Here is an 18,679-nt window from a genome sequence, read left to right on the forward strand (position 1 = left end):
AGAGAGAGAGAGAGAGAGAGAGAGAGAGAGAGAGAGAGAAGCGTTGACTTGTAGGTCGGTACGTGCACGCATATATAAACTACCAAAGACATTTTTGTGCAATTTAATTCACAGTTCACACATTTTCAAGGGTTTTTGGAGGCCACGGGTGTGTGAATATTGCTAGCAGATACTACCTGATGCTCACTTTAAATTTGAATGCCTTAATTTCGACCTGTCATGTCGGTAATAGGATTTGTACCTTGGCCTGCCATGCATTGATGGTGCCCTGTTTGTTGAGGCGTGCAAGAGAAGGTTTCCAGGGTCCAGAGTACCAGCTGGAGGCTGTGGTGCTGGCTGTGATGAGATGGTCTTCAATCAGTCTGCTCTCCATCCCCAGAGGCACCGAGCAGCCTGAGGCGGGAGATCAGAAATGTCACATTTACAGGAAATCAAATATTATAAATAAATATTGAGTTTCAGGAGAAACTTTGCCACTTTGCGTAGTAGATTTTGTATATTTCGTGAATTTGAAAAAACAGATTCCTCATCGTCGTACAGTAACATCTTACCATCAAGCTCACAGCCGTAGAACTCCATGCGGACTGTGGCCTTGTTGTACCAGTCGATGGGGTGTAGCCTGATGAACCGTCCAATCATAGGAGGAAAGAAGGTGTTTCTTTTTGTCTCAAAGGCTTCCTGGTTCCCAGTGAATACCTGGTCAAAGAGGGAGAGACAGAATGAAGCAAAATGGTGATCACACACTTCTCTCTCAGTTTGTAGCTGTTTGCGTTAATCAAAAGTGACCAAACTTCTCCCACCTTCCTGAGGTCCCTGCTGTCGCCCTTATAGAAGATCCACTTCCGGCGGTCGGTGCTGTAGGAGATAGAGTACTTGACCACAAACTGGGTTTGGAATAGCTGCCTGGCTCCCTGCGTGGCCACCTGGCTGAGCACAACTGGCCTCTGGAAGTCCACCTGTACAAGGGAGATACATAAGGTCTTGCTGTCTTCACATAGAAAGCAAGTGCACATATGCAAACATACTCAAATACACACACACGAACACACTCTTATAACACAGACAACACATACCTGAATCCAGCTTTTGTTCTGGTCTGTGCTCCATGCGTTGAATTTACCGTTATTGTTCAATCTGGCAAGATGGGGCTCCCAGTATCCTTCAAAGATGGAAATATTGTCATTCGTCTTGTGACATGAAGTTTACAGCAATAATTTCACAAGTCATTGTGATTGCAGTAAGACTACAGTGCATACAGTTGGGTTCACACAGGAATGGCTACCTCTAGTGTTGATTGCTGTGATCTGGTCGTCTTTCACGCTGCCGGATTCTAAGCCCAGCGGGCGGTAGCAGTCTTGGAGGAGACAAGCAACATGTCAATTTTAAAACAAAACTAAAAGAGTATCTTTAAATGCTGCAGAGCTGCTCAGTTGTTTGTACCGTTATCTAGAACCAGAAAGAGGGTCTGCATGCCCTTCTGTTGGTTGAAACCAACTTCTGTCTCCAGCTGCCACAGGCCAGGTTTGGATGGGTACATCTCCAGAGTGGCAAAGCTCCCTGCAAAGACAGTTTGGTACAGTAATTACGTTGAAACATGCGTGCCTCTGCTATGTTGTTGACATCAAATATAGACGATAGCTATTCTCTGTGTTACAGTTTTAAAGGGTATCGGCGATCTAAATACTGTAAACTACTATTCAAAAAGAAGCACAAAAGCAGCAGAAGGTGTTCCTTAACAAACAGACATGATGTTGCTCACCAGGCAGCAGTGGGTAGACGGCCTGTCTGTAGCTGGTGATCTTCTTGTGGAGGAACGTCTGTCCGTGGAAGTGGATGCTCTGAAAGTCTTTGGGAGAACCCATGTTGATCAGGTACCAGCACACCAGCTGGTTAGTGTACATCCTCAGGCCCTTCAGGTTGTGTATGATGCCATTGATGGCTTGGGAAACATCAGGGAAAAATACTTTTTTATCATTTTGGTCAGGGGATGTTTTCTTCTGTAGCTGATAAATCTTGAATGCATGGAAGAAAACTTATTGGAACTTTGACATGATATAATTAACAGTGCATGCAGTAACTATGTATATATTATATCATTTAATCCACGCTAGTTGAAGGTACTTACAGTGGAATTTGAGGTTCTCCTTTAAGTTGTGGTCCATAGCTCTCCTTCGGTTCTTCCTTTGCATCATCTCGTGGTTCTCCTCGTAGTACCAGCTCTGCGACTCATCGAAGGTCATGAAAAGCAGCGTGAACTCCCTCATGTCTGGTTCGTTGTTGTCCAGGGTGCCCTCTCGACACACCAACAAAGGCCCAATCAAGCCAGAGTGGATATCCCTTTCCTAAGAGGTAGATATATAAGATTTAATATTGGTTCTTAAAAACTGTGAGAACATCCCACAACACACTACCACTATGGCACTTTTGCACATATCATTTTTATGGTTTGGATTCTATTTCGTCTCTGTATGAATGTCACGTCTATCTGTAACTTTTTGTCATATTGCTGTGTATATAAAGGTTGAATAATAATAATGTAATCATGTTGTTATGCTGCCACTAGGGGGAGCCACAGTCAGAGACTCGAATTCTAAACACAGTGGCTTTAATTTGTATTTGTAAAAAGCATTTCTACATACTAAACTTCTATCTAGTTAAAACACGGTCTACAACGTAAAGATTACTCACAGGATTGACACCTGAATAGTAGGCCCAAGTCCGACATTGAGACTCATCTGCAACTGGCCCAACCGAGGCAGGAACCTTCCATATATATGTGAAGGTGGTATTGGGTTGAACCTCATTGTCATATTTATACCAGTACTTAGAGCCATCCTCATAGGACAGACCCTCGGTCTGCTTGGTATAGGAAACCCCATTTGGGTGTAAGGAGAACGGACGCTTGGCTTTGTTCCTAAACACCACCTACAAGAGAAAAAGACACATTAGGGCTTTAAAGGAATAGTTACATAATTTGGAAAATTTGCTAATAAGTTCATTTTAATTTTCTTGCAGAGAGTTAGATGAAAAGATGAATACAACTCTCATGTCTGTCATGTAAATATGAAGCAAAAGCCGGTTAGCTTAGTTTAGCAGGGGGACAGCTAGCCCCCTGCAGGAAGATACTATTACACGATGAAAAGAAGTCAGGTACAAGAGTTGTCGTTTTTACATCTTGGGTTTTTGCACGGTTCAAACTATTGAGATTTAACAAGTTAATCAGTACATTTAAAATATGCTGCAGGACAGATTTTGTTACCTTTGGACGGAGCACGGCTAGCCATTCCCCCTGTTTTCAGACTTTGTGCTAAACTAAGCTAAGCTAACTGGCTATTAATAGCTGACGATATTAATCTTAATCTTATTTAACATTTGGAAAGACAGCAAATAATGTCAAACTATTCTGGTTTACATAAAACAACAATCAGACAGTGAATTCTTCACACAAAGAATATGATAAAATGTGAGATCCCAGAAGAGCTGTTCAGATTATGGCTTAGCCGTCTTACCATGATGCTTTGTCCAACCTCCGCCTTGATGACAGGTCCCAGGATGCCTAGATGCTCATCCATCTCTCCACGGATGTCAGGTGTGCTGAAGCTGCTGTCCATGTACCCTCGGAAAACCACCTTGTTGAACTGAGTTTCTCTGCTGTTTAGTTGTGACTTGTCTTGTCTCCTGTGGCGATAACAGGACCTTATTTCAGCTTTGCATGCATATAGATGTGTACCTGCTGTAGTCGTGTCTTTTAAAATGTCACCTGAGCTTTTTCTCACTGCTATTTCTGAGCTTACCTCTGTCCGTAGCCACTATAGTCCCACTCGACCTCCTCTGCAGCAATGAAATAAGTCTTGACATTCGGGCCTGAGAGTTTTAAGTAGTATTTGGTGGTGTCATCCAGGTTTAGATTCTTGATGTCGTCATGATCGCTGTAGGGGTCCATGTAGGTCACATACTCGTATTCATCTGCGTTCACATTTTCCACCTCTAGGTCTAGATGATCTGGTTCGTCCCCAGGAAGGTACAGCTCGTAGTCACTGAAATCGGGCCGGGGCACACCGATGACAATGGGCATGTTGATGAGCTCCATCTCATCATGGACGGGCTGCGGTGAAAGAGGTCGTGACCCGCGCGGGGTCATGCCTGGATTGAACCCACGAGGAGAGAACGGTTGGCCACTCCTGGACTGAGGTTTGAATTCCTTCCTCTTCTTTGTTTTCATGCCTTCGCCCTTGTTGGGCCATTGTCGGAAGTTCACCCTCCTGGTCTTCTTTTTCGGGGTTGGCGTTGTTTGAGGGGTTTCTCGCCCCAAATATTTCATCATGTCGTCAGAAATCTCCACGGTTTCCATTTGGTGAGTTCCCTCATAAGTCCAGTTGTGCCCCTGCGTTTTAACGGAGGTGGTTTTTATCGCCTCTGTTTTGTTTTCTGAAAGGAAGATCAGCACTTCTTCATTGATGTCTGAGGCACTTATCTCCTCAGAATCGCTCTTTCTTTCTGCATCGCTGGAGAGGGACAGATCAGTCTCATTGGAGAAACTTTCTGAAGAGGATGTGTGGTTCAACTCACCAAGATGAGCTGTGAGATTCTCCCTACTCTCTGAACTAATCTCCTCTGATGAATTTGATCTGGATACATTCGCTGTGACATTCTGTGAGCGCCCAGTTTCGAGCGGAGCGTGTGTTGCATTTTCAAGGCTGGAATTGGCTGGGATAGTCACAATGTCAGATGAATTCATTTGAACTTCGAATGAACTCAAATACTCTGGCTCTGCTGCGGCAATCAGGGAGTCATTGTCACTGGTTTTGTTGTCTGTGCTCTCCACCTCCAACTCTAAGATTGTAAAGTTGCTTCTGTCTGTGCTGCTGATGTTAACCTCTCCAACATCAGCCGTGGGAATAGACGATGAACGGTTTGTTTCATCTGCTGACACGTTAACATGGTTAGCTGCTGTGTTATTCTCTGCACTGTGTGACAGAGATGTGGCGTTGCCCTCTAGTGTACTGTGGAGACTGTTGGTGCTGGTATTGGTTAGCGGCTCAGAATAAAAAAACACGTCCCCTCTGGTGAGTCTCTCCTCGGAGTCCTCCGCCAACATCATGCCCACAGAAGTCTGGTTATCACCAGTCAGGGTTACATTCATTCCGTCAGTCTCCATGACGGAACTTGAATTACCTCTTGAAGTTTCCGTAAGATTGGCAGTTTCTTGTAATGTTACCGTAAGATTGGTAATCTCTGTTGATACATTTCCAACCGTTGATAACACTGTAGCATTATCAATACTTGAGACTACAAACACACTGCTGTTTGTAGTGATGCTGTCATTCTTTGGTAATATATCTGGGCTATAAAAAACAGTCGTGTTCACAGTAGAATTGCCAAAAGTTGATGGTGTACTAGTGTTCTGCACATGTGTTGTGTTCTCACTGATGCTTTGGTTCAGCAAACTAACTGCAGTAAGGTTCAGTCCATCCACCTCTGTCCAAATCGTCTCCTTGAAATTCAGGGTGATTTTCGTACCTCCATGAGGCACATCAATAGCATCATAGTCGAGGAAAGAGAGGTCCAGCTGCTCCACATCTGATTTACCAGATTGGTTCTTCAGAGACCTGAGACCTAATTCATCTGCAAACATGTCTGTGTAATAGTCTGGCTCCTTTTGTGTCTTTATTGCAGGTTTTGGCTTCTCCTCTTCCTTCTTGATGTCATCCAAGCTCAGAGGGTTCCACACTTTAAATTCTTTGAGCGCTGCTGGATCGTCATAGTCAGTGTACTCATACTGGTGGTCACGATAGCACTCAACATCCTGAAACTTTACGCGCTCTCCTTTGGTTGTCTCGTGGGAATTCAGGGAAGCCATGAGCCAGACACCTGGTTCAAGAGGGACATAAAAAAAAATCATCAATGAAAAACTAAGCAGTTGTCACTTTACATCTGCAAAGGTTTTGGGTAGTGTAATTAAGTACCAATCGTCTCTATTTATTTACATACGGTGGCCCTGAGAGCTCAACGCACTGCAAATTAAGAAAACATGCAAACAAACGCAACACAAGCAAATTAAGAAAAATGTTATTTCCGATTTGAGGAAACATGCGCACGACTTAGAATAAGGTGCTGCAAATGCCGAAACACACTGCAAGAAGCTTACAACACAACGGAAACTGTTGAAACTGCGAAACTCACGCAAAATGGTAGAGTTTAAGCATTGATCTTGAATGGTTGAGGTTAGGCATTGACCTTGATGGATGATGTTATTTGCTTGTGTTTTCTTAATTTGCAGTGTGTTTATCTCTCGGGGCACCTGCACATACACATAATATCACACGACCTTATAAACAGTATATTCCCTCTATTAACTTTCTGTTGTCATGATATTTTCTAAAGTTGAAAGGATCCCTACAGATGAAATATTTGGATACATAATCCCTAATTTGACATAAAATGCATTGTAAGCCCTGACAGACCAATGTTGTCCATCTTCATAGTTATGGTCTCTCCGCTCATCGGGTAGAGGCTGAGGAAGTCCTCTGTCCGCCCGTTCAGCTCAAATGTATGGCCGTAGAAAGTAACTGTCTGGATGTAGTCTTGTGCTCCAATGCTGGACATGTGCCATGTCACGATCTCACCGTTGCAGAAGCCCAGGGGCGGGCCGCTCTCGAACACGTAACCGTTAATTGCTGTGAGGAAATACATTACATGAAGGTCAGTCGTCTGACAGCAAGCTGAAGACAACGCAGTTAGATGGATGAACGAATAATGCAGTGAATATATCGTGTCGTTTTGAATTATCTTTTATTAGATTATGGCAAAAACTTACTGTGCATGACATTGGACTTATAAAAGTCCGGGTCTGCCTTGTTAACTTTGGATCGATCGCAATATTGGCGGATGTTGTCATCCACGTACCAGCTCTTGTTCTCATCGAACACAGCCAACATTGCATGCTGCTCCTTGTCTGCTTTCAGCTGGAGAAACAAACCAAAATAATAGTTTTGATTGTTACATTTTGCCTTTTCCCTTCGACAGTTTTCTCTTTCAACACATGTAGCCGTCCCCAGAGCCATGCCGAACAATGAATGTAGCATCTTTTTACCTGCACACCCCTGATATTGAGGGACTGACTCTTGCAGATGAGGATTTGTCCTATCAGTCCTGAGGCGATGTCGCGTGGCGTGTCCACTGCGCTGTGGTACAGTCGTGTCAAACATCGAGAGTCCTCGTCAAAGGGCTCATCCTCGTCGACCACTTTCCAGGTGTAGGTGTGTGTCTCACCTGGCTGAACACCATGAGAATGGTTGCCTTGCAAACACATGGAGATATACCTCATTGGTTATTTTTCATATGATGAAACCAGAGTGGATAATCCACTTTACCCAAGTGTTCAATCCATTTGTTTTACTGTGAGGACAGATTTCGTACCTCCTGCTGGGTAGTTGACTCCCTCATCTGACTTCTCTATCGTCAGTCCATGTGGATAGATACTGTAGGGCCTGGAGGCCTTGTTCTTAAAAACAATCTGTAAACGGACAGGAGGATGAGTGAGGACACGCCGTCTGCAGACAGTGATAAATACTCAGGCTTGATGACCCAAGTATTAGAGTGACACATGATCTGTGAGCTGGCTCTGTGCTCGCACTCACTGACTGTGAGGTTAAAGTGCTGTATAGAGCAACAATTTAATAGTGTTTATAGCCATAGCAGATAAAAAGCATTGGAACTGGAGCCATTTTTATATGTAGTACGTTTCAATTTTAGGAGAAGTTAACAAAAACACTTTAGAATGAAGGAGAACATTTAAATGTTTCTTTATCCGATGCCTGTTTGTTTTAAAAAGTACTTTTTCAACTAAATTAAATTCCGGTTTTATATCATTCAATACACTGCATTAATGCCTAAATATTTGTCTGGCTTTTTGTCTTAGTCTGGTATTTCTCTGTGATCTCACCTTGACGATATCTCTGATTTGCGCTCTGATCACTGGGCCCAAGATCCCGAGCTCATTTTTCCTTTGCTTGGACTCCAACCTCTCAGTGAATGACTCGTTTTTGTACAGCGTGTACACCGCCTTCTTGTACTTCCCACCGACTCGTGTTGGTGACTGTCTCAGGTACTGGAACTTGAAGTCCCTGCACATAAGAGGAGTTATTTAATTTGGAGACATTGATATAATTTCCATAATAAGAACAAGAACATTTAAAACACTGCACTTCAAGCTGTGGTGGCACCGGTGTATTTAATCAGTGCAAAACTGCCCTTCAAGTTTAAATAGAGCTTAAAGAGTTGAGAGATTTGTAAATGCTGCTTACCCGTCAATGTGTTCTTGCATATTAGGTGCATAGTCCCAGATAATTTCCTCAGCAGCTATGTAGTATGTCCACACCATGCTGTTTCGTTTTTGTTCGATGGTCATCCTTCGCTGCGGTGCTTTGAAGCCGTCACACTTTTTCACATCCACGAAACCATGCATGCCAGCTGCAATGGCAGAGACACATTTTCTTTTTTCTTGTAAATTCTGTTACATTGGTAAATGCTATCTATATCTATGGTGGACGATTGATCTATTCATCTCCTGAGTAGAGAAACACGTACCCTCCATGTGCTTGATGGTGTGGGAGGAGAGCAGCCAGCGGCCTGCGTGGAGAGCCACCATGCTGGCGGTGGCGGTGGAGCCGCTGATGAGGCCCACCGATGACACTTTATGCCCGGTCTGCCGCAGCACCTGGCCGTTCATGTGCACTGAGAATACCTCGGGCTCTGAGCTCATACCCACCAGATGCAGGCTCACAGAGGCGTAGGCACACACACTCACATCTGGACGGAGAAGAGGATGCTGTCGGTCACTTTGTGTAATTTTTCTCTCAACTGTTTTGTTTAAGCAGGACATCTAGCGAATGTAATTTTACTGACTGTACACCGTGACGTGTACCATCTATTTTCTCACTTTTATTATTGACTAAACTTTTTATTAAAAAATAATCTAGAGATTAACTCATGATGAAAATATAATGTGTGCTCATACATATCAAACAAAAAAGGACTGAGTCATCAGTGTGTTTGCAGTCAGTTTGTCAGTGTGAAGCATCAGCAGTGTTGTTATGGCTACTTGCAGTTTAAAATACCTTCCGCACTGACTTAGCACGGAGGTTTGTCTATTAACCAGAACTCTGTCTGAGGTGGTCTGATGTGTCATCTGCATATCATGTTGTTAAAAAAATCACCAAGGAGACCTGAACAACTGACTGCTCGCTCTCTAACTCAATGAGTGATAAATGAATGACTGGACAGACTAACCAGGTAGCGATCCCATTGCGTATCCGTTGATGGTGTACTTCACATGGTTGGCATGTTTGTTTGGTTCGTACTTGCTCTCCCTCTCATCAAAAACCCCAAAGAGGAACACATACTCCTGGTGGACGCCGACCTGCTGCCCCGACTCATCCAGACTGCCTGAGAGGGAAAATAGGAGAGAGATCCAAAATAATGACAAATATATGTAGGTGCAACTGATACTTTGTGATTTGAAACACAACCAACTTTTTACTGCTTACCAGGCTTGCAGATGAGTAAAGTACCAATGAGGCCCGAGTTGTAGTCCTCGACAACATTTATGTGGGAGACGTAGGTGTAGGTGATACAGGTGGGGTCATTTGGCTGTGGAGAAACATCTGATGTCACCTCCCAGTAGTAAACGTGCTCCCCGTTAGGCTGCACCACGTCATCCTCTTTCTCTTTCTGTGACGTGTTGTCAAAGTAGTTGGCCCCTGCAAAAACAAACACCGTGAATAAAAGCGAGAACTCTCTACACTATGGATAAATAAAGAATCATGTTGGAATGGTCTAATAATTAAATCCCATTGCTGAGCAGGGGTCTAAGGAGATTATTGAATTTCCTAACAAAAAAAGATTTCATGAAGAATTTCCTACAAGCTGTTCTTGAATTTCAAATTACTCGGCTCTTTGACTTTTGCATTAAGAGCAAATTAAAAAGCGCTTAATGTCAATTTCCTACATCCAAAATGGCAATAATCTCCTGTTACTGGACGCAGACAGTGATTTCCTATCAGGCTTAGTAATGCTTCCTGTTGGACTTCAGTACAGTCTCCTCTGATAATCTCCCTGTCCTGGTTAATATTTTAGAAAAAGACAAACAAGGTTGTTTGTTGTGTTGGCTAATCTTGTGTAAACATGGGAATGAGCAACATCATGAGCACCCACACAGTGACCCGTACAGACAGGACTGAGAGTCTTGCTGCTGTCTGCGGGTTTTGCCACAGCTGTCACATTCATCTGCAGCTGGGTTAACAAGCACCCACCCTCCGACTGTTTGCCGTAAGCGACCCCGTGTGGGTGGATGCTGTGCGGTCCGGTGGCCATGTTTCGGAAAGTGACGACAATGGTCTCGTTCTCCTGAGCCCTCAGCGTGGGTCCAAGTAGACCTGCGGAGAAAAGACACGCTCAAATTTATTTGGAATCAGCGACACTTGTATTTTTTGGTATTTCATCATGACACACCGGGGATGTAAAGTCAGACTGACTCATAACTGAAATAGGATTTCATGGCCCATATATTGTTATGTTATCTTACTTACACTCTCCTAGAAAGGAAATAATACACAACTGTTATTTTCTAGGAACATCCCTGGAAAGCAACATGCTCTTTGGTACTAATTATAAGGGAAATTGAGAAAGTATTCATTTGGGACGGTTGTTAAAGAGACAGTGGTTGAAAGAAAATAGTTCCTCCAAGAAACTGCTCACAACAAGGTTTGTGGTTTATCTTAAGAGTAACCAGGTCATGATTTCTGGAAAGAAACATCGCTGTTGACTTTTTAAAATGTATCTATTCATTTTTTTTGTGCTTTGAGCGCCACAAGCTGCCATTTAGCCCCATTATATTTGATAGAAGGCAGACACCTCCAAAACAAAACAATCTGATTAATAGCACTTTGGGTAAGAAGAAAAACAATATTTTAGATTGTGGGGTGAACTGGCCCTTTAAGTACCTGCTGATGTATTACCGTTTGTAAGAATAGAAGGAAGTGAAACAGTAGTTACATTGAGTAATCTTTACTGACATTTTAAACAGTTTCACAATTCTTTCTGGGAAATTCATCAAAATTGCAAGCTGCTTATAATTCACTAACTGTGCTGTTCTACATCCATGGGGACACATTAAAGGAACAAACACGCCCCAACTAAATGCAGGCTCCTCGTGCCTGAAGAACATTCTAGTCTCTCTATGAACCCTTCATCCAAAAGATATTCCCCCATTCGGTGGTTTAATTACGGTGGTGGAGAGCACTTTCCTGACAAGTCTCTACAAAATCTCCCATAGGTGTTCATTTGGATTGCGATCTGGTGACAAAGAAGGCCATAATATAATTCACATCATGTACGTGCTCAACACACCATTCAGTGAAACCTCGTGCCCTGCAGGAAGCATCTGCATTTGTTTTGTTTCTACGCTCATTTATTCAGGTTTATCCTTTAGTTTCTCATTCATCTGTATAATCTGTCTATAATTACTCTGTTATTTTGTGTTATTATATACTCAAATAAATGTACCAGTTCAACACATTTAAATTGTCACACTAATTAATACTTAAGGACAGTTTGTGAACAGTCATGTACATATCAATTTGTTTCTGGTCAATGATTAGGAAATTAAAGTTTATATTAGATTTTAGGAGAAGCGTTTCTTAGGAGTTTACCTAACCAGGAGGGATGAGTCTTCGCCTGTCGGAAGTCTTTGTCATACTCCCGAAAGACCACTTTCTTATAGGTGGGACCAAACCTAAGGAATTAAAGAAAAACACAAAGTCTCAATCAGCACACAAGGAAAACACATGTTGTTCACACCAGCAGCACAGCATTTTAACAACATGGACTTTAAGATATGAAGGCACAAGCTTCCTTACATGTTGCAACTAAAGTGTGTCTATATGTGTGTGAGTGTGTGTGTGTGTGTGTGTGTGTGTGTGTGTGTGTCTGACACTATCATAGGATGAATAACAGGCTTCCAGAGAGATGAAACAAGGACACCATGGACTGTTTCCACGCGGCACACACAACTTCAATAACAGAAACTGAGTTAGACGTCTTGGACAAGCTCAGGTGGACAGAATTCAAATAATATTAATAAGACAAAAATACAATACAAAATAATTAAATTAGAGTAATTCAACACCAGCTGCATGTCTAATTCTGTAACCAGTACCCTACCCGTGTGTGTCATTGCCAGAGTAGTTCCAGTCTATCTCCACAGCAGCGATGTAATAGTGTCTCTCCTTGGGCTGCTGCTGGTCGGCTTTGACATGTAGGACAGTCAGAAGAACCAGGACAGACAGGAGACACCAAGCTTCAGTCCAGGAACAAAGCCTCATATCTGGGGTTAATCCTCCAGGTGAAACCGGTCTGCTCTACAAAGTGAAGAAGCTGTGATCTGACAGAGAGGTCCCGCTCCGTGCTTTATCTGTGACTGACACAATCGCACACACACATGCGCTTTTAAACATTATGTCCCAGGGCAATGAACTGTGTCTCTGCATATTTTTCTCTCTCTCTCTCTCTCTGTCTCTCTCTCTCTCTCCCTGTCTCTTGTAATTGAAACCTCATGTGTGTTGCTGTGAGTCATCCCCGAGGGGTGTGCTTCTTCCCATCATCTCCAAAAAAGCACAACGATGTCAATAACATTGAAAGTTTCTCCAACCTCAAAATGTCCCAAGAAATCATCTCGTGAAAAACACGCCATAACTCAAGAAACTGTACGTGTGACAGGTGGAGACAAACCAATCACAATGTAATATAAACATCTCAGCGTTCATCATTTCATCATTAGCACATATCGAAACTGTTGTAAGTTACTTGCTTAACTTTTTTCATTCAGAACTATTTCTAATGTTAAGAGCACCTCTGCTTTAAAAGTCAGTAAAGCAAAGATTTATCACCTCTCAACCTAATTATTGCAATTCTTGTTATGGAGTCAGATTATTAATAAAGATGCGTTACCTCCACCCTTGATTTTTGACAGGAGTAAAAACACAACCGCGCTGTCTTCTGTGGGTCGAAAGTCAAAAGTCTCTTGGACCTCTGAACCCACTGTGAACCCATTGTGACCACACCCAGCTGTGATGTAGCATGGTACTATAGTGCCAGACTAATTGCAGCACAGGGTGTGGAAAAAGCCCGCTGTCTGGGAGAAGTCACTGTTTAATTAAAGCTGTGTTGTAATGTTAGACAATGTGGAGACAATTTTGACTACTTCATGATGCAATACATTAATAAGTTCATTATGTGTTTTGGACATATTTGCACAACTACAGCTGTCAGACGAATATAGTGGAGTGAAAAGTACAATATTTGTCGCTCAATACCAGTAAAGAAGAAGTAGAAAGTAGCAGAAAATTGACATTTTCAAGTTAAGTTAAGTGCAGGCAACTTTTTATTTTACAGTACTGAGTATATTATAGTTACAAGTACATTTACTCATGTACTGCTCTAAATATATCATATATATCATGGTGGTACTACATAAAAGTATACAGCAACAGACCTTCTCAAGATGGGACAATCAGATAGTGCGCGCACATCTGACTCACGCGGTGCGTACAGTATGACGTCAACACGGAACCTGAGTGTGCCAGCACGCATGCGCGGATTAACCAGGAAGAGCAATAGTGCAGCTATGTCTAGGAATAAAGAGGAACAATAAGTAAGTACCACCTACGACTGGTTTCTTTTCCACATGTTATTGACGATTTCCTCAGAAAAATACACGAAAGAACGTTTAAAAGAAACCGCGTGTTGCTTTTCTTGAAGGTGTTTGTTTGCAGAAACACGACGGTTGTTGTGAAGAGGATGCTAGCTCTTCACACTTACTGGTTCAATTCAATGTGTGAGCGAGACTCACTTACGTCTCTCGCTTGCTATTATTTTGTATTATACCTTTTAAATACTCGATGCAACTTCTCAGAGCCCATGTCGACGGCTATTCAGCTGGGAGCAGTGGAGCTTTGTGTTTAAAGTAACTGTATTAATTATAATGCAGACCTCTCTGATGTGCCTTTCCCTCAGTTACAGTTTAAGTTACAGCTTCATTGAGGGATGACTTATAGCAGGGCTGCTGTACCCCATCAACTGGTAACTGGGTGTAATCTGCGGTGTTTTCTGATGGATAGATGGGAAGAGTCAGCGCTCGAGGATGTGAAATGTTCCGCTAATTTCCACATTCTGATCTCTTTTTTTATAGTCAAGTGTGATGGAGTTATTACGTTTCCATGTCTAAGAATAAATAAACAAGGCTACATACATTAATTGGTAATAGTCCATGATTAAACAGCTTATAAACCTATATCCATCCCATTTGTTTATTGTAATGAGGATTCTGAAACTAAAACTACTAAGATACTGGGCACCAGTTTGATACGAGCACTGTGTGTCTCTGTGTTTTGTGTTTAGGTTTGACTGCATTCAGATCCGGTCCTAGCCATGGTGCGCTGCCAGTCCTGCACCAGGCTGTGCTCCCGCTCCTCGGCCTACACTCTGGCCCTCGGCCTGGGCTTCGTAACTTTGGGGACCAGTCGCATCCTGCTGCTCAAATTCTCTGCCAATGCTGGTGACTGACGGACGTTACTTTTTTGTTTCCCCACAGAGATGTGATATTACTGTGACGTGATACGCTTGCCTTCCAGCCAGCACACACTTGAATATCATGTTATAAAACAGCTTTAATGTTTTTAATGTGACATTTGTTGACGCTGTCTCTTTGTTTGTGGTCAATTTGCAGAGAACAAGTATGACTTCCTCCCTGCATCCGTCAATCTACTTGCTGAGTTACTCAAACTGCTCTTCTGTCTGGCCATGTCAGTTCGGGTCATAGTCAAAGGTCCACATTAAAGTCCCAGCTGAGTGTGTGTGTGTGTGTGTGTGTGTGAGTGTGTGTGTGTGAGTGTGTGTGTGTGAGTGTGTGATGGTATGTTTATTTGCTCTTTTTGTCTTGTCTCTTCAGAGGGTCGATCATGCAGAGATCTTGGCTTTTCTTCCAGCTCCTCCTTCCTCAATTCCCTGAAATGGGCTGTCCCTGCTTTCCTCTACTTCCTAGACAACCTCATCATCTTCTACGTGATGACTTACCTGCAGCCTGTTAGTTACCACTTCAATATCTATTCACATGACCACTACCTGAGGGAAACATTGTGTGTGTTGGCTTTACATCCGGGCTTCTGGAGACAATTCTGGTGCAGTTATTTAACCATCATTAACATGCAAACCACAGCTTATTGGTAACTCTTTGCAAACCTCTTATAACTTCTGTGACATAACATAATCTCAATGTAGATTTAACCCTTTCATATCACACCAGCTTTTACTGAATGTCCTGTACAAAGACTTGGTGTTTGGTTGTTATGTTTGGCTATCACTCTGCTGTTTTGTCTCTGAACCAGCTGTTCCTCCTCGTGTCCCCAGGCCATGGCAGTGTTGTTCTCCAACTTTGTCATCCTGACCACAGCTGTACTCTTCAGACTTGTTCTGAAGTAAGTGGCTCAATTCACCACCCTGTAATGTTTTGTTCTTCAGTATGATAGTGTGTATGTTTGACTGATGAGATGGGATGAGTCTGCATCAGCTGATACATTCCCTGTTGAAATGCGGTTGCTTTGTCAATCCCCCCCCCCCCTTTTCTTCAGGCCTGTTTAGAAGATACATCTTCTATTTAACCAAATATTTAAGGAAAAATAGCTGCTGAAAATGTCCTTTCTGTAGCTCAAAAGTTAATTTATACACAGTAGAACCACAAATGAAACTAAAGTTTTAGTTCCTCACCTTTTCCTTTAGGAGGCGCCTGTCCTGGGTTCAGTGGGCAGCGTTATCTGTCCTCTTCCTGTCCATCGTTTCTTTGACGACGGGATCAGGGAGCAACCAAAACTCCATCGCTCTGCCAGGTCTCCACTCAAACCCGCTCTCCACCCCCTCCAACTCCTGCCTTCTCTACACACAGCTGCTGGAGCAGATGAGGAACAGCAGGTCACTGTCTTTCTTGTCATGACCTGGTGCCTACATCAGTATTCATAATTCAATGAGAGTTAATGTCTGGCTCTATGATGTTTTTATTTCCCTTGTTCACATCTTTTCTCCCCCCCACAGTGCCAGTAAATCGTGGGTGTCGTCCCTGCCCGGGCAGGCCTGGAGGGACAGGGTGGTGGAGAAGCTTCGCTCTCTGGGTGTGGGTCACATCCTGCTCGTCCTCCAGTGTTTCATCTCCGCCATGGCCAACATCTACAATGAGAAGATCCTCAAAGAAGGAGACCAGCTCACTGAGAGCATCTTCATCCAGAACAGTAAACTGTGAGAGGCGACTTATGCAGAACATAATAAGGCAGAAGATGCATCGTTAAATTCAGTGCTCAAGTCCTTTGCTTCATGGTTTTGCAGGTATGCCTTTGGTGTGGTGTTCAACGGTCTGACCCTTGGGCTCGGCAGTGAGGCACGAGGCCTCACCGAGCACTGTGGCCTCCTCCATGGACATAATGTGTACTCTCTGTGTCTGGTGCTGGTCACTGGTGAGTGAACAAAGGATCAGTAACACGTCCTCATGCCTAATAACTCACTCTTCTGAGCTGTGGAGTTATTTGAATCACTGAACATCGTTAAGGCTTACTAAGTTGTCTGAGAGTATACACTGAGATAAGATACTTAAAGTGCGCATCTGAAAAACTCCTCTCTCTTCCCTGTGTTCTCCTCAGCTGCCCTGGGTTTATCTGTGGCCTTCATCTTAAAATTCAGAGACAACATGTTCCACGTGCTGACGGGCCAGATCACCACTGTTCTGGTTACCGCCTTCTCGCTCTTCCTCTTCGACTTCCGCCCCTCGCTGGAGTTCTTCCTCCAGGCTCCCACGGTCCTGCTGGCCATCTTTATCTACAACGCCAGCCGGCTCAAGGACTTGGAATACAGCCTGCAGCAGGAAAAACTGCGGGTCATCAACGGAGAGGTGTTTGAGAGGTCCAGAGGGGTAGGGAGCAGCACACCGCCTAAAACACACAAATCTTCACTTGTCACGTGCACGTGCTTTTCACCTCACCCACGTGTAAAGCCCCTTCCTCTCCTCCCACGCACATACCAAGCTCTCTGTGGGAAAGCTGGCTCTTACTTCTCTATAATGTGATTTCTTCAGTGCAGGAGGAAACCTGATTCCCTGCTATGAAAACAGCATTCAGCCTCACGCTGGTGCATTACCTCACGTAATCTCATTAGGTCATTGTAGTCTATTGGATTTTGAAAGAGGAAGCTGTTAAACGGAACCGATCTCTATGGGGGCCTCGTGAGGACACTGTCCTGGGGTTAGCAGGACTTTGAGGAAATTAACTTAAAAAGTTAATGTTTGGTGATGATTCTAAGATGTCTGTCTGCAGGTTTGTCCACCGTTCCGCATGCATTCTCTAAATTTTCTCTTGTGTTTTCTGTCGCAGGACGGCGAGGAGCTGGAGCTCCTGACAAAGACCAACACAGACAGTGAATCCGAGGAAGAGTCTTTGTAGTGCCGGGTCTCTTACGAGACGGAAGGTTTTCTTCTTCACTGCTGCTAAATGCGAAGCTGCTGTATAGACTCGTCCTCATGGTCGCCGATTCCATCTGTCAACGCTTTTATTTCAATGACTGTCTGCAGGTAAATGTGAACAATGGATTGTGCGATGAACTCTTGGATAACTAAGACTATTGTGTATATTTTGTGCCTGTCTATTTAGGAGTGCTGTCGTGTCAGTAATACATTAGCGTGTGTGCCGGTAAACAATCCTCGCTGTAGTTGCCGTTTGGGATCATTAAGGCCTTCTGTTATGGATAATTGATGTCTTCTAATGATTCCTGTTGTATGTGCAGCTATTTGGTGATCGATGGGTTTAATGACCAGCAGCCGTACTTCACACGCTTTTATGATTGTATAAGGCTTTATGCTTGTTTTTGGCGTCGTTGGCAATCTATGGTCAATATTTAAACAATGTGAAAAACCGAAGCACCGTATTCCAGCACAAAATCATAAATTATAACTTCAGAAACACATTAGCAGACAACAGGATCGATGTTTCCACTACAGTGTACAGAGCTTTCTATTTTTCTGCTCACTCAGTGTTTTGTCTTAAACTTGAACCAGAGCTACGAGCATTTACACAATTCACAAGTTTGGATGCCTGAACTTCTGAAAGCACAACAAAGGCTCTTGGTTCTCTTCATTGGCCTTGAACATTACTTTTTTTGGTCATATGGAGGAATAATGATGTTGTTCAACTGTGAAATGCCATGAAATATATTTCTTTTAAGATTCCTCTTGTGTCACAAAACTGCTTTCATTTTGTGATGACAATTAAAATGTGTCGTGTGTTGAAAAAGGACGAGGACAAAGTCATAAAGTCATGAAGTCATATTGGGGAAACAGGCTGCAGGAATGTGGATGAAGATAGACCTACTGAAGGGACCATGAGGTTGAGGTTAAAAGCCTTTTCTTACATATATTTTTCATTCTTCTGTATTACAGCGCATGTTTTTTTAATATAGGATAGGGTTGTACTTTATGTACTACTGTCAAATGTTCCCTTTCATCGTCTCAGTAGGCCACTAGGAGGAGATGTAGCTTCAGAGATTCTTGCAATGCAGAAGTCTACACTGACACTTTGAGCATTGACGG

The 18,679-nt window shown here is 43.2% G+C and overlaps 2 protein-coding genes across 3 annotated transcripts in view; one reads left to right on the forward strand and one right to left on the reverse strand.

Moving 5' to 3' along the window:
• The window catches only part of f5 (coagulation factor V), a 14,661-nt gene extending 2,112 nt beyond the window's left edge, over positions 1-12,549 (reverse strand). Inside the window, exons 1-23 of the mRNA XM_031873435.1 lie at positions 12,223-12,549; positions 11,712-11,794; positions 10,314-10,436; positions 9,549-9,761; positions 9,292-9,447; positions 8,590-8,811; positions 8,307-8,472; positions 7,946-8,126; positions 7,420-7,516; positions 7,094-7,299; positions 6,818-6,965; positions 6,465-6,677; positions 3,795-5,871; positions 3,510-3,678; positions 2,689-2,925; positions 2,126-2,342; positions 1,760-1,939; positions 1,441-1,557; positions 1,283-1,354; positions 1,074-1,159; positions 801-956; positions 552-696; positions 242-393 (exon numbers count right to left, since the gene is read on the reverse strand). Of these exons, the coding sequence (XP_031729295.1) occupies positions 242-393; positions 552-696; positions 801-956; positions 1,074-1,159; positions 1,283-1,354; positions 1,441-1,557; positions 1,760-1,939; positions 2,126-2,342; positions 2,689-2,925; positions 3,510-3,678; positions 3,795-5,871; positions 6,465-6,677; positions 6,818-6,965; positions 7,094-7,299; positions 7,420-7,516; positions 7,946-8,126; positions 8,307-8,472; positions 8,590-8,811; positions 9,292-9,447; positions 9,549-9,761; positions 10,314-10,436; positions 11,712-11,794; positions 12,223-12,383 (5,577 nt within the window). The 5' untranslated portion in view covers positions 12,384-12,549. The remainder of the gene's footprint in view (positions 1-241; positions 394-551; positions 697-800; positions 957-1,073; positions 1,160-1,282; positions 1,355-1,440; positions 1,558-1,759; positions 1,940-2,125; positions 2,343-2,688; positions 2,926-3,509; positions 3,679-3,794; positions 5,872-6,464; positions 6,678-6,817; positions 6,966-7,093; positions 7,300-7,419; positions 7,517-7,945; positions 8,127-8,306; positions 8,473-8,589; positions 8,812-9,291; positions 9,448-9,548; positions 9,762-10,313; positions 10,437-11,711; positions 11,795-12,222) is intronic.
• A 1,091-nt stretch (positions 12,550-13,640) lies between these two features.
• slc35a5 (solute carrier family 35 member A5) lies at positions 13,641-18,319 on the forward strand. 2 transcript variants are annotated; one of them, XM_031873403.1, is made up of 10 exons: positions 13,641-13,711; positions 14,458-14,614; positions 14,786-14,884; positions 15,008-15,141; positions 15,466-15,533; positions 15,835-16,023; positions 16,144-16,344; positions 16,432-16,559; positions 16,743-17,011; positions 17,469-18,319. In XM_031873403.1, exons 2-10 carry the CDS (start codon positions 14,488-14,490, stop codon positions 17,535-17,537), a joined length of 1,284 nt encoding a protein of 427 aa, XP_031729263.1. In that variant the 5' UTR covers positions 13,641-13,711; positions 14,458-14,487; the 3' UTR covers positions 17,538-18,319. The 2 variants fall into 2 exon arrangements, with proteins under 2 accessions (XP_031729263.1, XP_031729264.1); XM_031873404.1 differs by lacking the exons at positions 13,641-13,711; positions 14,458-14,614; positions 14,786-14,884; positions 15,008-15,141 and adding an exon at positions 15,150-15,236.
• Positions 18,320-18,679: the final 360 nt, after the last annotated feature.

This window comes from Anarrhichthys ocellatus, unplaced genomic scaffold (genome assembly GCF_004355925.1).
Source record: "Anarrhichthys ocellatus isolate YVR2014 unplaced genomic scaffold, GSC_Weel_1.0 scaffold71, whole genome shotgun sequence".
NCBI lineage: Eukaryota > Metazoa > Chordata > Actinopteri > Perciformes > Anarhichadidae > Anarrhichthys > Anarrhichthys ocellatus.